Here is a 26,042-nt window from a genome sequence, read left to right as displayed (position 1 = left end):
AATGCGGGCATCAGGGAGCCGCTATTAATATGCTGGGCAGTGAAACTGCTTTCGAATGCACAATCGGTTTTTAGTTTCACTTTCACTTTCGAGATTCGTGGTAGCACATACTCTGTTTATACTACAGAGCGGCAGTACTTACCTCACATTTTACAAGATCAGATGTTTGTCAGTGGTGCTCTGGATCTGTAAATCATTCGCCATCATCCTCAGACATCTCTCCTTACTCTGTTTATGTGGTAAGTGAAATCTTATGTACTGTAATGTAACAGGCTACCGCTAGCAAGAAGCTAACCATGTCCCTTTAGTGGCTCGCTTTATTTTATTAGAACACGTTATTTGCTCTCCGTGCCTTTCTGAACCAACCCATCCCTGCACTTCACATCCCCTGCACAGCCTGGAACATAACATTTATTTCCATGATCTGCCATTTTCGTTGTTGTCCTCGCTTGTTTCTTCACAATACCTGCAGAACTTCTGATGGTTCGGCTGTGTAGGTTCGGCTGGCCTAGAACATGGGCGGGTATATGCAAATGTTGGAGGCGTAAACATTAATGATCCCGACTGTAAAGTCACAGTTGGTGTTATGTTCTGATTCGCTTATTTTTCAGTGGTCTTTTGCATTCACGAGATTTACATAAGAAGAAGGAAACAATGGTGTTTGAGGCTCACGTTATGTCATTTCCACGTACAGAACGGTTATTATTCAACTATGGCAATGTAAATACAGCCTTCCATTCTATGGCACCTTTAATGATGTCCTTACTACCTCTCTGTACCTTGAACATGCCAGTTGCATTGCTGTCTATGCAGGGTCCATAACAAATTTCTTAATTTGTGTTCTGAAGATGAACGAAGGTTTGGAATGATGTGAGGGTGAATAAGTAATGACTGAATTTCCATTTTTGGGTGAACGATCCCCTTGATGCCTTCAAAATGTAATATATTTGAATAAAGTGAAAAATAACATATATTTTGTTCTGTTTCTTACATAAAGCTATCATAAAACTCCAGAAGACTTTGTATATGCAGCACGAGTAGCATCGACCACTTTTATGATGCTTTTTTGCCATTTTTGAACGTACAGTTTTTTACGATTGCTTAAGCACAATTTTAAATTCAAGGCTCGTTTCGTCAAAACACTACACACAATTTACCCATCCATACACACAAATAGCAGAACACCTCAGTTCTTTTGCAAAATGAAACACTTCATTCAAAACTTCACAATAACATGGCCCCATTTTGACACCGTATGGAACACACATTGTTCATACAACCTGATTCTGTTTGAACCACTTACACACTGTGGTGCTCAATCTTAAACACATGTAACATTTCTACATTTTTCTAATGATATACTGTAGTCTGGGTTTGATTTTTTTCAGAAATATTGTTAGAGTACAGAACATGATTGACCAAACACAACACACAAGACCAGCACTGTACATTGATGAAAATATTTATTTCTCTCCACATTGTAAAATCACTCAATACATCCATGCATTTCCAAAGGTTGCATATTGCACTGAAAATCAGAACATATTCTAAATGCAATATAGAACATAAGCAACAAAAAGATTTGTGGAGAGAAAAAGAAAGCATAAAAAAATAAACAAAACAAAAAAGACCCTCAACATCATCTCTTCGCTGCATCTGGCCATAGCACTTCGTCCACATCCTCTCTTGCAAGACAGTGAGGGAAGAATCTTCTTGAGTGGCGAATCCATCCTTGCACAGACCCATGGCTTGAATGAGGGATATCCTGACATAGGGCTGGAGATCGTAAACCATCCATTGCCATGCCAAAAAAAATCAAAAATAAATAAATAAAAAGGGGGAAGGGAGAGTATGGTGGGAGATATTGGAGTGAAAATTGTGGACGCTTATGAAACCAGTTTTGGACCACAGCAGATCAGTGGAAAGATACATTATCCCAGATGACAATGTATCTCATCTGCTCTGCATCCATTTGGTCTTCTGCTGTGACAATATTGTGTAGTCTGTCTAAAAATGTGAATATGTGGGCCATGTTGTAAGGAGGACCCCATTCTGCATGATTGCAGCATATATTGTGATGTTACCACCACGTTGGCCCGGGACATTCAAAATAGCTCTGTGGCCAATGATGTTTCTCCCTCTCCCTCTTACTGCAACATTGCCTTCCATTTTTGAAGACACATAAATTCATCTTTTGCCTTTTTATAGTGCTTGCACCTGATTGTTGAGTTAAAGTTAAGCACCTAAGTGTCTGCACACCTGAGGGCTGTGTTTGATGAATTGGTTTATAGGGGTGGTATTTTGGAAAGCAGTGTCTTGTAATGGAAAAGAAGTGACATCATGTTAGATTTCTGTGTCTAACGTAAAGAAGTGTGTTTAGTGTCTTGCAAAACACTGTGTGTAGTGTTTTGCAAAAAGTGTGAGGCTGAGAATGTGCTTATATTTCTTCAGATCTGGACTGAGGTTTTGCTCCTTGAAAGTGTGTGTTATTTTTAATTTTAGAGTGTAAGCAATCGTAAAAAACTGTAAAATGTTCATTCCCCAATTCAATGTAATTGCATGGAAAAGAGCTAATAGCACAGTCTTTAGAATATTTTCTTTGTGTTAACAGAAGAAAGAAAGTCAGTCAGGTTTGGAAGGACATGAGAATGAGTAAATGACGACAGAACTGTAATTTTTGGATGAATTATCCTTTGTAAAAGTATGCTTACTTTTACTTTTATATCCCTCACGTTCAGTTAGTATAACTTCAGAAGAGTTTTTAGGCTATATATGGTTAGCACTATTACTGAAAACCCTAAATGAGGTGACACCTGAAGTATGTTGAACGTGAGAATTTGCAGATGATCTCTCTCACATCTATGCTTTAACCCCACCTGATTTTGCCAGGGACCCACAGGTCCTTATCCAAGAACACAACTAGGTGACTAGGGCAACCAAGGTGCAAACCCATCTCAAGATGCCATACCTTGTGCATACAGTGCAGGTGTGAGTGTGGGATTGCAGGAGAACATGACAGGAACCTACACGATTAAAACAGAACTGCAAAGCTCGCATTTGGATCAGTGCAGTAAGAAGTCTTACGCACTAGTTTGCTGCAGGTGGTTTTCAGCTGATAGAAAAAGCAACAAGATTCAGTGCAAAACAACAAAAGTTACTATAGTTTCAAGCTGGTTTCAAGATAGAGGAGAGAAAAAGCAGTGTTTCTGCTCAAAGCGTATTTGATCTCGACTGCTACATTGTTGACAAAGCTGAAGTATGCTTTGCTCCCAGGTGGAACTTCTCAGGATGTTTTCCCAGTAATGGAAGTGTCAGCCATGCAAAGTCTGGATGGCATTTTTTGTGCTGACAAATTCTTGAGGGACATAACCTGCCCCCGAAATGTCCTTGCATTCTCCAACAAGGCTTTTGTTTCTCTGTGTGGGTTCTTTGCTCGGAGGGAGAGGGAAAAATGGGCACTGGAATGGTAAAGTATCAGCTAGCAGCTGTTGCGTGAGTGACAAACTCAAGGGCTTGTGATATGAGAGGCACAGAGGAGAGGAAGACAGCAGTAGCTGTGCTGACCAACATAAAATGTGCTGGTGTGTTAAAGAAAAGACAGTACCTGTAAAGAGGTATCTTGGAAACAATAATATTTGCATGCACTTATGGGGAGAATGGTCTTTGTGCACAGTGAGCCCCCGGTTTGACGGTTGTCTATGATGTTTATATGAGGATTCGGGGGTCGGGAGTATGAATGCTGTAATGATGGCAGGGCGCTTTTGACAGGGATCTACATTGTCGATTTAGACTAGACAGACTATGTCTGAAGAAAATGTCTGTCGTCACATTGTCCAGGTTGGCTTTTGATGTCTGAAATGATGATGGGGTAAAAATAACACAGATTCCTCCAGTAATTTATTTTAAGTGAACCAAAGAAAGTTTTTTTCTAATAGGAGATATGCCTAAGCTATTTTGTGACTGCTGCTCTATACAGTTATTTCCTAAGGTCTGTTGCACCTGTTGTGGGTTTGTGCTAGTAAATAAGAGAAAACTGAGAAGCAGTGTTACAATATCTCTTCCAGTGTGTCAACTATGCTTAACTGTTATTAACCATTGGACACTACCTTTATTTGACTAAACAAAGAAATCTCCAGTCAACAATAAGATTATTTTCCTTTTGATTAAAGTAATGAGATAAACGTGAGTTTTAAAGAGTTTGTGAGGCTCTTGCATCCTAATGAATGTGTTAGGCAGCATAAAACATTTTACAGTTCAGGTCTTTTAGCCAAGCAAATTAATTGGTTATAAAAAGTCATACAGAGGAATTAATTGAGAATCATTATAAATTTGTATTAAATATTTACACATATCTCTTTACTTACACCCCCAAGCTTTTACAACCATAAAATAAATAATAGCCTTTTTTTAAATTAATTAATATTTGGAGTAAGTTTTATATGCTGGGCATATTGAGGTAAGATAAATTAATGACATGTGTTGATAATTTAATGGAGAGATTTGTTTCTCATAGTTGGATGAAGTTGTTATTTATATATATATGTATAATTTTTTTATTCAGTTCTGTGTAAACTCTTTAATTTTTTTGTTCAAACAAAGATGAAGAAATTTTCACTCTTGTTTTTGTTTTTGTCAACAGCAGGTTCAGCCAGTTGCCATTTACAATAATTGCAAACTATATAAATTAATGAAGCATATCAAATATTTTTGTGATGGCTAAGTGCTCTTGTTTTTATTCAGTAAGGACATCTGCAGTTGCTCAACCACAACATTATAACTGTGAGAAATCTGTTATTTTGTTATTCTCTTTCTGTGCCTTTTAACTAGGAATTTAACTTTTATTTTTGTTGTTAATGTTAAAGACATTTGCTGCTTGATGATTTTTGTTAAAAATGTTAAAAATGCATGTATTTTATAAACATACAAGCCTGTTCTGTGTTCACCTGCTTATTCCAAAATATATGATTCTCCAAGAAATAAATTTACTTTGTTCAGAGAAATAAGGAATTTGATAATATTTGTAGTAATTTAATAATATACAAAATTGTGATTTATGATGATGAACCTTATAAAAATATTTTCTCCCTTTGTTGTTTAACTGTTCAATTAAGCAGAATTAAACAATAATGCAAATACAGAATTGTTTGTAATTGTAAGTAAAAAAAACAATACTGAAATTAAATAAAGAATTAACTGAAGGTGGAGAATATTTTTGTAAATAATATAGTACGATACAAAAGTGTAAAATTGTATTTGTAACATTAGTTAGCACAAAGATTGTTTTATTCATTTATGTTTGATAATAATAAACAAACATGTTTTAAACATGTTTACAGAAAGATCTTCCTCTTAAAATATTTTTTAGAAAAATTGAATAATTTAGTTGTGGCTTGTACATTATTATTTTTAATAAATGTCTTTTGTTTTGCAGACATATTCTTCTAGAAAAAAATATTTATAGTAATCTAGAATAATTTCTTATTAATTGTGGCTTTTTGCAACAATGCTTTCACATGAAGGAAGTGTTTGTTCAGTGCTGTAGATTATTGCTGTAATGCTTAAGACTGATATCTGAGTTTAACTGAAGAGATGATTGTAAATGAGCAAACATTTGTGTCTCAACATTAGTTTTCTTATTATCCTATTGGATGCTTGTTTCATATAACTGTGATATTTATGTGTTTAAATGAATATTATGTTATATATATATATATATATATATATATATAATCAGATATACATATTTAATCTGATCATTACACCTTTAATTTGAGGAATATAACTGTCCTTATTTTAGAGTTTGCTTTGTCTTAATGTGTGATAATGACCACACAGAAAGACTTCCTTGATTTATGGAAGCCTAAAACTTAAGCTCTTTGAGTTTCCATGGAAGAAAACACATAGGGTAATGTGTGAAAAACTTAATTGTAAAATCAGCTATAATATTTGGAGGGTCTGGCAAAACTTTCTTTGGGTGTGTCTTCACGGATATCGCGCTAATTGCAGGCATCCGGGAAATAGCACGAGCTACTCTTACTAGCCCAGTAAGAACTGCTTTTGTGTGACGTCATTATTCCGCGAAAAAACAGCATGGTCAGGTTAGAATATAGAGGCGTGAACCACAGACAGCCATTAGAATCAGACCTGAGTTGACTTTTTTGGATGTTTATTTGAGAGGGGCTGTGTGATGTTCTGTCGTGTCTTTTTGTTTAAGACTGTTTGTTTACTGTGATGGATATATCCCGACGTTTAAAAGATGCTCATATTACAGTTGACTGCGTAAAAAAAAAAGAAAAAAAAAAGAAAAATAATTATATATAATATATATAGGCTATATAAAAATGTTTGGCTGCTTGCATGCCTTGAAATGAGCTCAAAGGAAACTATAGGCGTTGATTTATAGATGGTTTGAATTACACATTACTTAATGGGGGAGTCATAACGTTGCTGACATAGAGGGATATTTATATATTTTATAAATGTTTATGTGTATTTTATGCTAATAAGAAAAAAATCTTATAAAAGCAACTTTAATGTGACGTTTTTTTCAAACAGGTACGTTTAAAACAAACAAACAAAAAAAAACTAAAACGTTCTAATAATAAATAGCCTATTTGAGTAATTTATTAGTTATTGTTTTATTTAAAAAGAACATTTGAATGATATAAGAGTTTGAATGCGCCAGAAAAGGAAAGCTTTGTATCGTTAAAAAGAAAAAGGATGCATCCTTGATGTTATAATGACTCGTAGTGCCCATTGTTTGAAGCCATTAATGCAGCATTTGGATGTCTGAAACCTACTCATGATGCCCTGCATTAGCGAAATTTCACGTGTCGGCTGCGTGTGGGCAACACTGCAGTTTAAATAACGCGCATGTTTTAACAAGGAAATGAAATGACCAGATGTTTCAGCATTTGACTAATTGGAATTGCTTAATTATCCCTAAATTCCATACTGTCGCTGAAAGAAATCATTTTTGCATGCTCTGTCAATTTAAATTCATATAGGTTAAGTAATTTAATAAAAATATAGACTTATTAGCAGACTGACTTTGAAAATAATAGAATAGGCTATATTTTTATTCAATGTTTTTGCCACTTAAGCATTAATTGTAATCATTTTATCATCTGTATCACTTTATCTTACAGGATACGGTTTTTATAATGAAAATATCTTTTGAGTTTCTCAAAGCATCACTCTGAGGGCTGCAGATATTGCTGTCGCTCTGCAATATTTGTGTAAATTTATTTATGACATTGCACGTGGCAGACTCTGAGGAGTAGAAACGTTCATCAGGTGATCAGCAAAATAGATTAGGTTCTTCCTGGCACTTTAGAATGTGAACTTCCACAGACAAAGTCTGCCCAGTAACAATCCGAAAGCCTCAGAAGGGCGCAGAAGAACTATTGGCTATGCACATTGTCAAAAGGGGAGGAAACAATCTACAGCGAGAGAGGAAAAAAAAAAAAAGTTTTAAAGAGACATTTCCTATCACATTTAAAAGTGTTGAAACGAAGCAACTGTTGCAAAAGCAACATAGCTGCGGTCTGTTGAGTTCTTCAGAATCACTGTTAGAGGCTGGAGAACCTCGAGATGCACCGTGATCAATTACTCACTATAGATGTTCTCTAGAATGTCTTTGAAGACACATTAACGCTATTTAATACTGATTTCCCTATTATAAGAAATGTTGAACTGCTTTGACTCCGATTTGCAGCTTAAGTGACTTTCTGAATGAGTTTGTGCGTTATGCATGTTGAAATCCGTCACCTGCACAGCAGATCACAATTTTGGAAAGCTCACATCTCCTTTTGAGGCTTGGCTTTTTGATCCTAAATTGAGACGATACAATGCTTTATATAACACACTGGGGGCAGCTCAAGAGAATAACTATCATTCAGCTGCTATCTCTAACGAGCGTGCCTTGCTTCATGCTTTCGCTGCATTTCCTAGAAAGCTATCTCGTTGACCACAGGCGTTGCATGTAAGATAGCTGTATTTCGACTTTGTGATGACTATGTGGCATTTTAGTGTCCTTAAAGTCAAAAAGAAAGGTTTATTGGTCTAATTTGCGCAAATGTCTGCTTGGCACAACTATATTGGTCAACTAGGATATGCATATTATATGCATATTATTTGATACTAAATAACATCATAAAAACCCCAAACCACTTTTTTAGAACACTTTGAGATGGGCTACTATATATAAGTTGAATGTTGGGTTGGGTACACTGTGTTTATGTCTATGTTTATGTTTATGTTTACCCAGCGTCGTTAAAGTAGTTGCGCATTAATAGGTGAGTGCATGATCCATAAATATATCAGCCAATATTGCAAATCTTGACCATCTTGCGGGGGCTATTGATAACCAGAGCAAGAGGGCTGGAAAAGAAGAGGAAGACCGAGCATGTTGCGTCTGGCCAATAATAAGATGACGCTTGCGTCACGCAGCCTTACATCTGCAGACCTCAAATGTTGCAGAGAGAGGAGCAGAGCAGAGAGAGACTAGTGGGGAAAAGTTTGCAACAGGATCAGGACTAACCTGGACAGCCTTGTAGACTGGTTTTATGTGCCTGAGAAGTCCTTTCTGCTCTTTTTGACATTTCGCAACCATTGTATTTGACTGTTTGTAGGCTTATTTGAGATCGAAAAGGACTGTAACAATCATGGAACTGCTTTGTCTCGAGATGGACACCATTGTAAGAGCCCGTCCTGACCCGAATCTTCTATATGATGACAGGGTACTACAAAGCTTGTTGACCATCGAAGAGAGGTTTCTTCCCCAGTGTTCATATTTTAAATGCGTTCAGAAAGATATTCAGCCCTTTATGCGGAGGATGGTGGCGACTTGGATGTTGGAGGTTTGTACTTATCCGATCATTTCCGTGCTTACACCGTATCTTCAAAACGTATAGCTAAGTGTTTTCTCCTTTATTCTGTCATGTAAGCATTGTGGAATGCAAGTAAAGGAGCTTCCCTAATATTTCCGAAATGGCAGATCCGATTTTGTCGGGCTATTTATTTTATTGCAGTCATAAGCGCTGATTTTGGACCAAGTTCACGATTAGATTTGCAGGGGGATGGAGGATATCGACATATGTCAGTGATCATAAGCGCATATTTCTTAAAGTTTTCCGTTCCGTTAACACAGAGGACAGAATCGTGCTTAATGTTATTTATTTATTTTTTGGATAAATATTTCCATGCACACGTATGCACTTCAATGCTTGCCGCTGTGCTAGATCTAACCATCGCCATGTTGTTTTTTCTTTCACAACTTTATCGCAACAAAATGATCGTAACAACTCTTTACATGTGCATGACTTGATAAATGAGCCTTTAAGGTACATATTCAAGGTTGAATATATTGGGAATTACGTTTCTATAATTTTGTACAATTTTTTGAAATATATGGTTGCGGAAGGGGCGAGGGCCCGCACTGCTTCTTAACCCATGCTGATCGAAGTCTATAGCCTTGGAATTAAGTTCGGTTTTTGTCAGAATCTTTCATATTTCTAATCTCTGAATGTTGAAAACGTTAGGGGAGGACCTTAGCTTTATTTTCATGTTTTAAATTGTCAGGTGAATCGAGCAGGAGAATTTATAAAAATTTTTGAAAAAAATATTTTGGTCCGATGGTGACGCACTCTTCTAAGACCGCATGCTACTTCGTTTAAAGAATCGTGTTTTAATCATATAAAACGTCGATTTCATTGCTTGTCAATTGTCGGGAATGATGTGAAAGGGGTTGGTGAATATTTAGAGATATGAATAGTAGACCTAGACAATTTATTTATATTTTTAAATATTTTATGAAAATATGACGAATTAAAAAAACAGATCCCGTACTGTGTTGCATGGGTGTTTTTTGGCTCGGGCGATTGTGACTTGAATTCATTTCTTACTGAATGAACCAAAGGAATGTGAGTCTATTGACAAAGATGTTAGAGCCCCCTTTTCATCCATTAAATATATACATTTATAACAACGACAAGACAGAAATTGCACTTTTTTTGGAATCAATCTCTTATGTTACCGTGACGATTTACAACCTGTTATCTATGCAACTGATGGACAATACTACGTATTTCGTTTAATCGGCATATTTATTTGATGTATATATAGTCATTGCGAGTCTTAAAAATTACACTAATTTTGTTGCGCCACGTGCATCTTTTCCTCTGAACTTATTAAGTTATGCCCTGCCCTTTCCAGGTCTGCGAGGAACAGAAATGCGAGGAAGAAGTTTTTCCACTGGCTATGAACTACTTGGACCGATTTTTAGCGGTGGTACCAACAAGAAAATGTAACTTGCAGTTGCTCGGCGCTGTGTGCATGTTTCTTGCGTCTAAATTGAAAGAGACGCGTCCATTAACTGCAGAGAAGCTGTGCATCTACACTGATAACTCAATCAGACCGCAGGAACTGCTGGTAAGCACCAAATAAACTCTTTGCATACCGAAACTAACTTATCTCTAGTGACTGCCAGAAAATTGGTTACATACCTTATTCACAATTTTCCTCAATATATACTATTGCTGTGTTTATTTGTTAACATTACAGTATATACTGCTGTTATGGGTACATTAAATCGTTTGGTAGGCTAGTCATCCCACTTAAAATAAAATTTCAGGTTATGCAGATACTTGTATACTTTAATTTGTGATGGAATTTTTCATAGTGTGTATGTTTACAAATCAATGCCATAAGAATTAAAAGTAGTCTACAGCAAAGACTTGGTTCTGTTTGACAAAATATTCTACCGACTGATGGATGTTCTCCACAAACATTCAAATATCAACTCAATGGTATTAGAGAGTCAATGCTTGACAGAGCTATTACGCCATCTAGTGGCAACTATGCAACCCACAGCTACATCAGGGCTGAAGTCTCTTTCCACCTGTATATACTGTATTGGATGAATATTGATTGTCATGCAGGAGTCCAGTAATTTTAAGACTCTGTCAATTGAAAGATACAGCCTACTGACTACTTGTCATTGTCTAATTAGCTAATCATCATTCAGCTTCTTTTCATATATATATATATATATATAATATATGTATGTGTGTGTGTGTGTGTGTGTGTGTACACACACACACACATATATATACATTTACATATACATGGGTAGTTGACATATCAATGTGTCCTATGGGGTTACGGAAAAATGCAAAAAAGAAAAGAAAAAGAAAGAACTCTAACATTGAAGATAAACCTCTCTCATGCTATTTGTAACTCTAAGAATGAAGATACATTTTTCTCATGTTATTTATGTTAAGTTTTTTTTTCTACATTTTCTACATTGTCACCATAGGACACAGTCCAATTTTTATTTGTCATCTACCCACACACACATATATATATATATGCAACTGGCCTGCAACAGTTTTTTTCTCAGCTCCACTACTGGCTCATCAGTGTCTTTCTGGCAGAAATGGGCAGTTCTGTAGTATCTCAGGCCAAAGAGTAGCTCAGACCCCCCCACCCCCCACACCTCAGCCTAGCCTATTGTTATATCTTTGTTGTTGTTGGAGCTTCTGCTGGTCTGCGAAGTCCAACAGATGCAGGAAGCCGAAGATCAGCTGTCACAAGTCACATCTTCATTTTTGTCCTCGTTAGCTGGCAAGAAGTTCTTGTAAATGAAACCGCAGTGACAGCCTGGAGATATGACTGAAGGGCTCAAAAGGAGGAAGTGGGTTCCTGCATCAGGGCTGTGTTGCAAGAGTGTCAGTGAGTTTTAGGGCTGGCCTCAGAGCACTTGTGAGGTGACTGCTGAGTTGATAGTTGACAGAAAAAAAAATGGTGTTCTAAAGTTACTTAAAACTGGTATTTGTGGTCATTTATGGCCAAATAAAGGTTCAACGGTCTGCTTAGAATATGACCAAAGATTGAGTTGGACAGTACAGGTACACAATAATTTGCTAACATCTTATTATGTAGTATTGAACCTTCAGTAGTTGCCAAAATTGTTTCTTCAGTTGATTAGGGCAGTTCAACCAAAAATGAAAATTCATCAAAAATCAACATCTACTCAACCTCATTTAATTCCAAACCTGATTGACTTTCTTTCTTCTTCCATTTAAGAATGTTTGTCCACACAATCAAAGTCAATGGGGTCCAAAACAACAATGACTGGACCCCATGGATGTGCGTTGTATTTATTAAAAAAATAAAATAATACATGAGGATGAGTACATTTAAATTTCGAGTTGATATCTTTTTAAGAACAAAGCAGCACACACCAAACTGATAATGCATACTACTTTTTACTGCCCAAACTTCACAGATCAGTTAGAACGCAAAGGCTCATTTTCACATTAGCATGTAATTGGTTTTCTTTTGGAGAACGCCTCTGCTCATAGTTTACATTCTATCATACCTCTCTTGGTGTACCAGGAGTCAATGGTTTTTATTGAGCGAATGTGGCTCCAACATGTCATCAGGCTTCATGTTCACATCAGGAACCTCCCCTGAGAAAAGAACTGACAAGAACGTGTAGCTGTTTGTACTTTTGGGTGAGTGACTCACCAGTGACATCCAGCAAAGAGAGGAAGTGGAGAAATCATGCATCAGCGGATGGCTGCCATTGTATTTCTTCTCACTTAAGAGTGTTGCATGGGTAGATGTTCCTTTGTGGGTGCTTTATAGCAGTTGTGAACACCTATACTGTATGTGTCAGAAGGTAATGGCAACCATACTGGGCCATCTCATGACTAAAGTGCATGTGGTTCACTTGTGGAGAAAAACCACCTCCATCTAAGCGAGGCGCTCAGTCATAAGGACTGTCCCAACGAGTGCAAGTTTTCCCCAGTTAGTCATTTGCTCCTCTGTTACTCACCCCACTTCAAACAGGAAGGGGGAGTGGTTATTTGAAGGATGCTGTCTTCTTGTTGACTGAAGCCAAACGACTTAGCATCTTACATTTACATTTGTCACTGTGAGTTAGGTCAAAGCAAGTTCATGTTATGCATCAAGAGTGCCCCCAAAAGACGAAATAGTGTCATCAGCAGTGTTGTACAGTCAACTTCATGGTCATTACTGAGCCTTGTTTATTCCATTGAGGTTACAACTCAAAATAATTAAAAGACTTTTACATATATAATAAGGTTTCAAATTAATGTGTTTGTGGTTGCAAATGGGCTAATGACAGGTCCAACATTTAACTATGTGTACTCAGACCTCTTTTGACTTGACAGATTGCTATAAAACATACTCACAATTACACTTCTATGCTAAGGAGGAAAGTACCCGATGCTGGACAGTCTCTGTGAAGTGACTGGGCAATCTGAGTGACCCATTTTTCAACTCAAGTGTGCCTGCATTCAGCCTTGTAGCTTTTAGGATTTCAGCTTGTATCTTTGCGTAGTCAAGACCAAACCATGTCCTGGAGGAGCTTTGCTGATGCTAGATTTTGTGCAATCATAACTGGCTTAAATGTTTGACATAAACATTCAGATAAGTAACAGCAGTATTTGAACACATTTAGTACCTCATCTCCAGTAAATCATTTTTTAGACCTTTTGTCCAAATGGTTGATAAAGAACATTAGCCCCAGCATCCAGTGTCTTAACAGCGTAGTGAAGGAAAACATATACAGACATGAAGCCACTTGAGAAGATGCAATTTGTCATTCCAGTTAAATGATCTGATTACTTCAGGTACTGCTAATTGATTCTGATCACACAAATGATTTAGGTTTGAATCTGTAATGATTTTGCTTGTTCCCTCAAACCTTCTTTTAAAGGAATGGGAGCTGGTTGTCCTGGGCAAATTGAAGTGGAATCTGGCTGCTGTCACTCCCAATGACTTTATTGAGCACATTATGAGGAAACTTCCGCTGCCTGAGGATAAGCTGGACCTGATCCGTAAACATGTGCAGACTTTCATCGCCCTTTGTGCAACAGGTAGTGTATTCAATAGATGTTTATAAATAAATAATTGCCCGCAAAGAATGTTTAACTGCTAATTTGTGTAGTGCTGCACAAAAGCTATCCTGCTCACTTTTAAAACGAATATTCTCTCAAGTGCATTTGTACAATAAGTTTGTAAAGTGGCCAGTGTTTTCCACAATCTAGAAATTAGGTTTATCATTAGCTACCGTGTTCATGGTTAGTCCATAAATTTACATAAAAGAAAGAAAGATAGTGTTTGGCAACTTGCATTTGTCTTCCATTCATGTTTTTAAGTATGAGTGATAAAGATTCACTGCCTAGTCAAGTTGGTATTGATGTCTTGCATCATCACTTCAATAAGTGATGTTTTGCAAAACATCTAAGTTCTTTCTTTGCAAAACCTGAAATTAAAGCCGACTTCTGTGGGTTTAGTATCTGTGGCAACTTTATTCAGGTTCTCGTTGCAGGCAAATTATCAGATGCCGTCTCATTACATTCATGAGAAACTATGTGGACTGAAATAGCGATGTGTAATGGAGAGAATTTCTCTGGAAGCCTTATGTGCTTGCCTGGTATGTTTGGCGGGCGTATCAGTGGCTAGGCCTGAATACAGTGACACTTCAAAGGGCAGTTGTATAGTTAAGGACATTCCTGCTCTTAGAGGTGGACCACCTTTAGGAGATCAAACATGGAGATGAGAGGAGGGTGAGAAAACGTGAGGAGTGTATTGTTCTAGCCGAGCCAAATAGTGAAGCATGTCATGTTTTCATATCTTATCCCCTCTTCTCACGCCTCCCAGATGCTCCAGGGCATGACGACTTTCCCATAATCAGGAGCCTTTGTGGGGCTGGTTCTCCCAGCCAAGCCTGCACCCAACATCACCATAGGCGGTAATGGGATCCAGTGCACCACCCTTGTTCCCTCAGGCTTTTCTCTTCCTCCCTGGGGTTGCTCAGCTCCCCAGGAACCTCAGGAGTTACTCTGACTTTGGGAAAGTGGGATATGAGGGGAGAGGGATTAGTAGGAGGAGCTGGCAGGTCTTTAAACATGGAGCTTTTGATTCGCCTGTTGGTTTGTGCAACTGCCCTGACATGAACAGGATCCATGAAAACTGGATTGTGCTTGACAGGATAGGCACTGATGACAACTGGGATAATATGAATAATTTAGCTGTATAACTTGGTTTTTTGAAAAAAGTCAGAAGCTAGTGAAACACACCCCTGTTGTTATATACACAATCTAGTTACTAGTTTAACAACAGGGATTCATGGGGTATCCAAAAGATTTTAATTGCTGAGCAGATGCCTTGACTGCTGCTTTTCTTTCTTCTGTACAGTTTGCTTTATTTGCAGAGAATTCCACGTCCCCTTCTTTTCTGAGACATGCATAAATCAAGGCCCCTGTATCTGAATGAGAAAGGAAGAGAAGAGTGTTGAAAGACGACAGCTAATTTTTAATGGTTCTTCTCTTTTGATAAAACAGTTCCGTTTAGAGCACTCGGCGAAATTTGGTCAGGCAGAGTAGACTGGTTCAGTATTAATTAATAATATGGAGGGGCCTTTCAGAGATATGCAAATGACTGGAAGGCTCGGCTAGAGACCGCAAGAAAGGAGACAAAAGGAACAACCCTCCATTTCATATGCAGAGGCATGTAAGGGTCAGTGCAGAAGGAGAACCCGATAAAACGTTTCTCCGGAGGGCAATCTGTAGAAGGCCTACACAGGAACAAGCTCATTAAAAGCGATAATACCCCATTCTTACTGTTAAACACCCAGCACCCCCTTTACTTCTCCGTCGTAGATTGTTTGTAAATATAGGAACATACCTGAGATAATCTTCAGATGTTGACTTATCGGAGAAATAACTAGCGACCAGTGGAGAGTTCAGCAGGGCTGAAAATTAAATCTACCAATTCATGTCATTTCTCATTCAAGAGGCTCTGTTTCCTCCCACACCGGCCTGACTGCTGTTGCTCAAGACTCTGCATTGGAGCAAGACTGAAACAAGTTGTTACAGGATTTTAACAGTCAAAGAGGGTTCCTGTTTTTAATTCATCTGTTTTTACTATGGTTTGACAGGGCAAACCAACATGCCGCTTTTGATGATGAAATTACTAGTTGAAGATTTGTGGCAGATTGGACCATTTTCAAAAAATGACAATAGACAGTTAATGTAATACAATTCTGTGAAGTAATGCTATACATAAATGTCCCAGACATCCGATTATTTTAATGTGAATTATTTATTACATAATGAGACACAACATAACTAGGAGTTATTAAAAAAAATCATTTTATATTCTGTGTTTTAGGTTTAAAAAACAATTAGCATTTAGTTGAATATTTATGTTTCAGGTTTACTCTGTTATTCTGTTAACTCTGCGACTTTAAGATCTTAACTTACATGCTTTACCTGACTTTCCATTTGACTGAGTGTGAAACTGTGACGCCAAATTCATGTTTATGTTTGATCTTTATCTGTCAGGTCGAACATGGCTGCTTGAAACAAGACTTTCTGTTAACGCAAACCTGTGCATCTGCATGTGCATCTGGCGCTTGATTTATTGCCTCTCAAATCATCGGCTTCTTTGGCTGTTCCTCAACTTTCCGGACGCTTAATTAATTTACAAGTTAAATGCGTATACAGCACATTGCACCCACCAAGGAGCTTGCTGTGTTGGCACAGGTCTGGGGATGCAGTGTGGCGAGGGCAGGAGAATGGTCCATTGAAGGGGGTGAGAGGCTGGTATACCAGGCCAGCCAGCCGCCGCGTACTAGGAGCCTTCCATCACAGGCGTCCCCACTCAGCTACATACACTGTTTATCCTCTGCATGAATATCAATGAAGGCGTATAGAATACAGCCATTCTTCCCGTACCACTCTCACAAACCAGAGCGTCCAGCTCTGCCGCTAGCACGCGCATACTCTTGTTCCATCGACAAACTTGTCTTGTCTAGAGTGTAAAAAATCAGACTGCAACCCACTCAGCGCATGCAAGCTGTGTGTGGGCACCCAATTTCCACTGTATGCTTTTTTCTATCTGCTGCAAAAGACCCAAAGAGTTGCAATGTGGTTGCTTTTGTCTTCTTCCGCTTCACCAGAACTTCTTTTAATAAAATTTTCTCTGGCCGGAATCAACTACAAAGGGAAGAATGTATAATAAGTTCATTTATTTGTCAACACTGAGCTGCAAAATGAGAAAATGGCTGGCTTTGAATGTTAAGACGGCAATGAAGGCATGCTCGTCAGTTATCAAAGGCCCCACGGCTTTGATTTTTTTTTTTTTTCTAAAAAGAAAAGAGAAGAAAAATCACCCTTAGAGCCATCACACACAGTTTGCTTTGCAATTGAATATGGCAATATGGTAATGCAAAGACTGCCAGGGAGTGTGGGACCATGAGCCCAGAGGTGGCCCTGCATCAGAGGAATGGCATGGGGGGAATGAGGTGGGTAGGAGGGTCTTTTCTTCTGCCAAAACCTTACGAAGGTCTGGACACTGACTAAAGAATGATGCTTAGTGCCCCCCTCAGCCACCCCTGCTGTCTAAAACCCAACAACACCCTCCCCCAACACCCATCTTTTGTGCTGGCTGTCGGGTTGAATTGGAATCCACAGAGAGGGCTTGATGTCGCATCTCTCAATTGGATGAGATGAGGTGATGGTTTCAGACAATGAAGCCACACTCTCTTGCTCACTAGACCCAGGTCCATCAGTGGCCACACTCAATTAATATGCTAAAAGATAGCAGCAACACTGATACAAATCCAGAGCTGTTGTAACAACAAAGCTAGAGCATGTGTGCCATTCAACCTTAGGGGTATGTGTCTAAAAAAGTGTTGAAAAACAGTCTGAAAAAGGGAGAGGGGGAGCTGTAGAAAAAGAAGAAAGACAGAAATCAATGAGGCAGGGGGCAGACAGCCTAAGCTGTTCGTTTCTTTCTCTTTTCCTCTTTCTTTCTCCCCCTCTCGCAGTCAGTCGTCTTTTGGGCTTCAGGCCCGTTCACAAGCTGTCTTATTTGCATTATGAATGACAGTGAGAAAGCTAACAAGGTTATTGGTCTTTGAGATGTACGCCTGTGACCACACGTGGAAAAAGGACCTACAGCAGTGAGCACTGGCAGGGGGACTGTGGCTCTTTATTCCATCCTTTCCGAAGGCTATAGGGCTTTTTTTTTTCAGGGAGCACACGATTTACTTAGGAGCTGGAAGAAAAGGGGCCGATCTGCAAAGGGTGACTGGAGGAGAGGGATGGGGGTGGGGTGCTTTTCAGATTCTTTTCAAGCCAAGTGAACCCTCATTATCCTGGGCTGCAGTCATTAGCAAAGGACTGTGCACGGACCTAATGGAAAGGGCTTTATTTATTTGTATTTCCGCATTCATTTCATAATATTTGATATAACTATTCAAAATACTGTAGAAAAGTCTGGTAAAGTAATTTTTTTATGAACTCGGAGCGAGACAGATCTTAATGCTTGGTTTGCTCTTTCCTCAGATTTCAACTTTGCTATGCACCCTCCATCCATGATTGCAACGGGAAGCGTGGCAGCAGCTATCTGTGGCCTGCAGCTTAACAGCACTAACCGCTCACTGTGGGGAGACAACCTAACAGAGTTACTCGCCAAGATCACAAACACAGAAGTTGTGAGTATTGGTGCTCTGACAATAAATTATACAAAAACTTATAATAAATAATTATGATACAAGGTACAAGGCATAGGGACCATGATAAGAAGATTCTTCAGTTTTGTTTGGTGATAGGATGGGACAGTAATACTATTGGTAATCTGTGGGGCGAGTGTTGCTGTGCCTGTAGGACTGTGAGAGGAGGTTGTGCATTTCCCCTATTTACTCAATGGGCTTGGGTCCAGCTCCAATTCAATTTCACATTCAGCCACTGAATTACTGGAAGTGAAATGGGATTGACCCTGACTGAGAGACTGTAAGGAAAGAATCTGCAGGGCTAGGGGAATGTGTCAGGGATACTATGGCTTTATGCATATGACTTGCATACAAATTCACACAGTGTCGCACGAGCGACCGCCTCATGATCATTCAGCTTTGTTTAGGTCCTTTAGTTTATATTTAGGGGGAAAATAAAAGCAAACGAGAATAGAAAATTAGGGTTAAGAGAAGAACCCAGGAAACACATTTAATTCCTGCCCTGACCTGAAGAGGTCAACCCTCCTCAAGATACCCTAGAGTGCACTGCTGCTGGTAGAATGCCTGCTGCCCCAGCATGTGGTGTGTGTGAAGTCGTACACCATAGCAGAGGAAAAACAAATAGTCCTACACAGCAGTAAAGGTGCTCAGTGTCTGAGGAGTGTGAGGTCCAGGGCAGAAGGAATGAACTGCCTGGTCCATGAACAACTTGTCACATTGCAGGATGCCAACAAGCCATACCTTTGAACACATGCAGGTATGGTGTATGCCCGTTACCCTGCTCACCCTGAGCTATACCAAAACATACAATAAAAGTTCACATAGCATGAACATTCTATGATCCTTTATTCAACCTCATGTCGAATAAACTTGTATGACTTTCGTTCTACCATGGAACATAAAAGAAGAAATTATGAGAAAAGTCTTAGTGTCCATACCATGGAAGTCAAATTTGCTTGGTTACCAACATTCTTCACAATATCTTCTATTGTGTTCCACAAAAGAAAGTCATATAGGTTTAGAGCAACATGAAGGTGAGTAGATGATGATGCAAACATACCGCCGCAGTTCCAAAAATACAGTGTGAATGATTCAGTGGGAGCAGGGGGCTGTGGTGCAATCAAACTGTTTGCATTATTGTGTTGAGAAAATCTTTAAGATCCTATCTAAATGGAATTGTTTGACCATTTGGTAAATCAGAGATATGAAACACAGAGAGATATCTATATCAGGAGTAAAGCATAAAAACCTAGTTTTCAATAAACAAAATTTTGTGTACTTAACTTTACCTAAGTGTATGAGAACCTTCCAGATTGAGGCAGAGGTTGGGAGGTGAGCGGTCAGACAGAGTATGAAGGAAAGTCAGCCTAATGCCAAACGATGCTGCCAGCCTACCCACCAGGAACCTTGCTGACATTTGTGGTGTCCAGTGCCTGTAGTTTCCAGTAGACATATGATAGCGGCAGCCAGACTCTTCCAGTCGCCCTTGGAATGTGTGTGTAGCCCAAGACACACCTGGTGAAGCATACTCTGTGCAGCAGTAAGGTACACACATGCATGCCAAACCAGGAAGGCTGAAAAATTGGCTGGAAGTTTCCACAAATACTCTAAAGTCTCTCTAAGAAAGAAGCAAAAGGCAATACATATTCACCTGGCTCTGGGTGTTTACAGTAAAGTTTGTTACTGTAGCTACAGTAAATACAGTAAATGATGCTCACTGGGCTGTTGTTTTCAGTTTTTTTTTAAATGAGGCCTTAAATGGTTTGTTTAAGTTGAGGCATGAATTTGTGTCCATGTGCACCTCTAGAATACTTATAATACAGCTTTACAAGCTAAAGCTCTGCATATGGAAAAACTAACCAGGAAGAGAAAATGCACAGTGAAAACCCTTTGACATACCTCAGTTTCTAAAAGTAGGTGAAATGTTAGAAACTTTGGGTCTGGCATGCTGAGAATGCTCCTTTGCCTAAAGTCATAATGTCATGAGGACTGTTATTTGCAACCGAAATGTTATTTGGAACTGAAAAGTTGCAAATTATTTAGAGAAGAACTTCAAGGCTTTATTGGTACACAGGATCATGTGTTAGGCCCCCTGGCCTCTTGCATTAGGCCTCTGGGACATCTTAATCCCTTTCATTTCTCAATGCTGTGATGGCCTTGCTCTGAACCCGGCAATCCTTGCTTTCACTTCCCAATAAAAAACAGACGTTGTTTTCTGTGACTACTTTAAGGCTCTCCTTTAGGCTTCTTTTGTCCAAGATGGCACACACTGAGTGACATTACAGTCTGCTGGTTCTCCAGTAGAGCTGCATTTCGATCCATTTTCATTAACTTGTAACAAACGTAGCCATGTTCCGGTGGGATAGAGAGTGTTCTTAATCAGGGCGGAGTTGGATTAGGCAGTGACCACCCACTCTATCTTGAAGCTCACCAAGTACCACCCTTCTCTGGATCTAATAATTGAGAAGCTCTTCTAGAGCAAGTCCTGGTTTTACCAGTAGTCACACACTGAAGCTATTAGAGTTGCCTGAATTAAGCCTCTGGGGCTTGGCATGAGTTTGGTTGCGCAGCTATAAAGAGCAGCACACAGGGAAATGTCTTTTAGGAAGTCAGGCCTGGCATTCTTGTGGTAAGAAACAGGCAGTTACTTTACATGTTTTATGCTTTAGTTAATTTTCTAGAAGGAATTTATTTTTTATGACTAATAATGGCTCATCATGGTGGGAAAAAGGAGACCTCTAGAAGGATGGTGCCCGTTGTTATCCATGATGACATCAAAGAAAACAACCTCTGAGTGATACTAATTTCATCCTCAAAAAAAAAAAAAAAAAAAAATTTAATGTTTTTTTATCAATTCATTTTCTTGTGTGATGCACTGCTTCTACAGGCATCAAACACATGGCCCAGGAGCCATGCATAACATAAGTTCAGACTTTGGCCCATCAGCTTTTAATTAGCAGTAAATGTCAAAGGAATGCAGCCTCTCCACAAGCAACACATTCTCCATGGGCCCTCCCCATGGGCCATTCACAGCAAACTTCCCACAGACGCCTGGTGTGCCTCAGACATACCCACTAAACAGGACAGAGAGCTTTGATCACCGTGCATCCATTTAGTTTCACTAGAGGGCATTATTGCTCATTTTGGTGACAGTGTGAAAGCCATTTTAAATATGTCATGTGCTCTTTGGAGACACCCACAGGGTTGCATTGGGCATCTATATAAAAAAAATCTATTACAAAAATGTTTTTTGTTCTTAGCTCTACTGAGCAGGAAGAACACTCTGGTGGGCTCAAGTTAGATCCCCTTAGGTCATTACATGCTGTTGTGAAAATGAAAGGGTATGAAAACCTAAACGAAACACTGCCTTGTTTTATCCACAGGATATGGATGTAATTAACATAGCAAACTACAGTGGTACAGCTATTGTTTTTTTGTTTTTTTTTAACTGTTCGCAGTGCAACTCTGTGCATGTTTGGTTTTTATATATATATATATATATATAGATATATATATAAGCTATTTAAGTGGTCCGTTTGTATAATGCCTTGTGTCTGATGCATTGCAGGATCTGTTAAAGGCATGCCAGGAGCAGATTGAAAGAGTGTTGATGAATAACCTGAGGGAGGGCCGCCGGCAGCAGCAGAAACAGCAGCAGCAGGAACAGGGTGGCCCACGCAGCAAAGCACTTGATGACCAAGACCAGTCCAGCACCCCAACCGATGTACGAGACATCAACTTGTGAGCTTGCTGCAGGAATGCTGTGATCTGTCTTCAAGAGAAAAAAAAGAAAAAAACAACAAAAAACAAAAATGACAAAAAACAAACAACCCCAACAAAAAGTGCTTGCTAGTCTTTGTAGAGTTTTATCTTCATTTTCCAGTAAAAATTGCTCCCATAAATGAAAAAAAAAAATAAAAAAATCAAAGCTATTTTAGATACAAAAAATAGATATTTTTAAAATGATTTGATACTGATGCAAAAAGCTCTACGGTGCCTCAGACTCTTAGAAGGGAAGCGTGTAGTATTTTGCAAACTCTTTTGATTGTGTAAACATAATAATATGATATTTAATGCAAAAGTGTTAGTGTAAAGGGCTTTTCAAAATAGAGAGTCTACTGTATCAGACTGGCTTGAAAGGGTACAAAAAGTGGGGCTATGTTTTTTTTCCTGTTTTGTTGTGATTTTTTTTTTTTTTTTTTTAATTTTTGGTTCATGTTGGAATGCCTGAACTTGAACACACAATGAGGTGCCATGAGTATGAATGGACGCACCCATTCACTTGGCTGTGCATTAGGACCAGAAAGAGGGATTTAAAAAGGAGTGGTGAGACACAAGTCTTATGCTAAGAATGCAGTGCTCTTTTGCTAGGGCAACAGGGGCTTATATCTTGAGAATAGACTTTTAATATTATTTTTATTATGATTATTATTATTATTTCTGTTAAACAAGCAAGTTATTGTCTCTCAATTCTAAAGTTACAGACACTTCAAATAAGCTTTTGTCAAGCTGCTTGTGTGCATGCATTTATGTGTGGTGTATGTTGGCTCATGTGCAAGTGTGTACAAGTTACTCTATATCAAGCACTCTTGTGTGAGTCATGTGGGCTTTGTTTAATCATCTATCTGCAAGTGTTTGGTTATAGAGACTGGTTCAGTGGTGGGCACATGGTCAAAGGACTGGACAGGGGATAGTACATGGTTCCACAATGCTTGGAGGGCCTCCTGAATCAGTGCCTTATATTAAATGCTTTTTTTACTGGCCTGGAAACTGCTTGAGGGCTGAGCCCAACCCAGTGCACAGAACAAGAGGAGGCAAGAACAGGGAGCGGACAGAGACGACTACGTTCCCTTGTATCTTCTAAAGGCAAGAAGAGTTGTTTTTAAAATATGTGGGTAAGGTTGTCCTTCATGGCAACCTTCCACTAAATATTACAGATGTATTGTATACAGACAGTTTATTACGTTATTACGTATTTTGTTGTGAGCATGTTGAAGGAGCCTTAGGCTGATTTATGGTTGGTCCCATCAGGGACTGAAAAATGAGTTGTGGAGTTGTTTGCAAACAAATGTGTGCTATTGCTGTTAGCAGTAAAGGAATGTGTAGGCAAGAATGATCGAGGATGATGATGATGAAACTTGGTTGGTTTGAGGTGTGAAGCATGCTGCTGAGATGAGGATGCTTCTATGGAGTTAGGAGAAGCAGGAAAGGAGGCCAAAGGAGAAACAACAGCTATGGTTTCCATATATCACCTGATATTTAAGATCTTTAATCTATTTGTCTGTTTATTTGTTTGTCCTTTAGTTTTTTATGTCTCATGTTTGAATTACAGACCAGTATCTAAACCAGTTCCGTTGATATTGCTAGCGCATAACTGGGGAAGGTTACTCCATCGGTTTCAGTTCAGAGAGCATGTCTGCCATGGATAACAAATGGTTAAGGTTAAGGAGTCTTTTTCTTTTCTTTTTTTTTTTTTTTTGGGCTGGTTTCCCATGTTTAGTTCATGGCATGTTCAGTTCATTATAGCATTGAAAACCAATGTATAACAAGCAACAATAATTAAATAATATTAATGCAAATGTAAAAAAATAAATAAAAAAAGACCAAAAAACAGACAACAGAAAGACAGAAAACAGATTGAAATGGAAGAATTTTTTTTTTGTTGATTTGCACGCTCCAAGGGCAGTTTTCAATTTGAAAAGACTTGTGCAACTGCAACATTGCAGAAAAAATGTTATGTAGTGCCTTGAGTCTGATGTAGACTTTCACCCTGTTTTGCCGAGCTTAAGCATAAGATCCACTACCCAGCCATCCAGAATATGCTGCTTCCAAAGGTTGAACTGGCATGGGGTTTGAAAACTTCCACAAGTCATTACACAGTGGCTAAAAACAGGGTGCATCAGCAGCACAAAACGGCTTTCATATGCTGAATTCTCATAGCTTACCTTGAAAAGGGGCAGTCGAGCTTAGGTTTGTGTCCGTCTATGTATGCGTGTGTGTTTGTGTGCATGTCTTTCTGTGGGTAAAGGAGATGTTTATGTGTACTCATGCATTTCCTTTCTCCAGAAACAGTTCTTAGTGATGTTTGAGTTTCACAAGTCACATTTCCTCCATCCTCACACCAAAACCCCCGGGTCAATCTTATTGTATTAAGTTAGCTTGTCTTATTATTTTCTTAGCTCTGTTCTGAAAATGAATTACAGTACTGTTAATAGATTGTATGGGTGGCTAAGTGGTTTGAGTTTAAATATGGACCGAAGTTACGTTCCTTAAGGGGTATGATACTGTATTCCAAAGTGATGAGAGATGGAAAGAGTGTGAAGACATCAATCAAGTGTCAATATTGTTGAGTTGTTATTGTTTTTTTCCGCTGCTAAAAAGCTATGATTTTTTTTGTTTCATCTTATACACAAAAATAACATTACATAGTTGTGATGTCACATCAGTGTGCTGCTATTTTATAAACAATTGTATTATAATTATTTTACTGCTTACAGAATACTTTGAGAATACAGAAGTAGAGGGTAAAAGAAGAACATGAATTGAGTATTCGACTGGAAATGCTCTTTGTACAGTGTGCTCTTATTAAGGCATGTTTCTTTACCTTTTAATCTTTTTTCCTCCTCTTCTTTCTCTGTCACATTCTGTAAGTGTGGTATCTCTATACCTCAGGTTTACTGGACATAAAAGACTTTCCCATTACCTCGCACAACTCACAACAGTTTTTTCGGGAACCTGGAAAGGGCAGCACAAATAAGAGGTTATGATATTTCTGCTGTGTCCGATGTAGTAAATTAAGTGGAATTTAATTTCCAAAGTAGATGAATAGCAAGCTTACAAGGCTCCCACCTGGACTTCAGAAATAGTAGACGGAGGAGGTGATGAACGTTTGGCTGTGTCTTATGTACACGGCCCATATCAGTGGAAATAAACCTGTAAATATCAAATAAGCAACAACATTGAGAAAAGCCCTCCTCCCTCCACTATAACCATATCATGTACCTCAGTTATGTCTGTTGCACAACCTCTGTTCAATAAATCTGCTTTAAAGAGTGTGGTGCTATGTTATTGTTCCCTTTTATTGGCAAAGTTAACAGTGAAAATAACAATGGGAACCCATCCAGCATGTTATAACCTGGTAAAGAATGACTGTAAAGACAGTGTTGATAATCAGACACAGGCCAGATGGAAAATGACACATTTCAAAAATAAAGCAGAGGTTGAACTTTTCTGTTCAGCAGTGTTTCCTTCCAGAATTATCCGCTAAAGAATTACAACTAAATGAGGAGTTCATTAGGGTTTAGCAACTCTGTGGATATTCTTTGGATTTCTGTTGAACTCAAATAATTTGTCATTGAGAGCATGAATGAAGTTAAAGGAGAGGACATGCTGTATGCTAAGGTCAATAAACTTACAATGAAATAAGTTTTCGTCTCCTGTTCTCTTTTTGGTGAAAATTGATATAATTCGACATCTCTGTTTTACAACT

At 38.6% G+C, this 26,042-nt stretch overlaps 1 protein-coding gene across 1 annotated transcript; it reads left to right on the top strand.

Annotated features, from left to right (window-relative positions):
- The first annotated feature begins 873 nt into the window (after positions 1 to 873).
- ccnd2a (cyclin D2, a) lies at positions 874 to 25,979 on the top strand. Its single transcript, XM_058766794.1, has 5 exons — positions 874 to 8,861; positions 10,216 to 10,431; positions 13,748 to 13,907; positions 18,387 to 18,535; positions 22,122 to 25,979. The coding sequence occupies exons 1-5, from the start codon at positions 8,667 to 8,669 to the stop codon at positions 22,296 to 22,298; spliced, it is 897 nt and encodes a 298-aa protein (XP_058622777.1). The 5' UTR covers positions 874 to 8,666; the 3' UTR covers positions 22,299 to 25,979.
- The last annotated feature ends 63 nt before the right edge of the window (positions 25,980 to 26,042 follow it).

This window comes from Onychostoma macrolepis, chromosome 25 (assembly GCF_012432095.1).
Source record: "Onychostoma macrolepis isolate SWU-2019 chromosome 25, ASM1243209v1, whole genome shotgun sequence".
Lineage (NCBI taxonomy): Eukaryota > Metazoa > Chordata > Actinopteri > Cypriniformes > Cyprinidae > Onychostoma > Onychostoma macrolepis.
The sequence above is the reverse complement of the archived record's forward strand: the minus strand, read 5'-3'. Positions and strand labels throughout refer to the sequence as shown.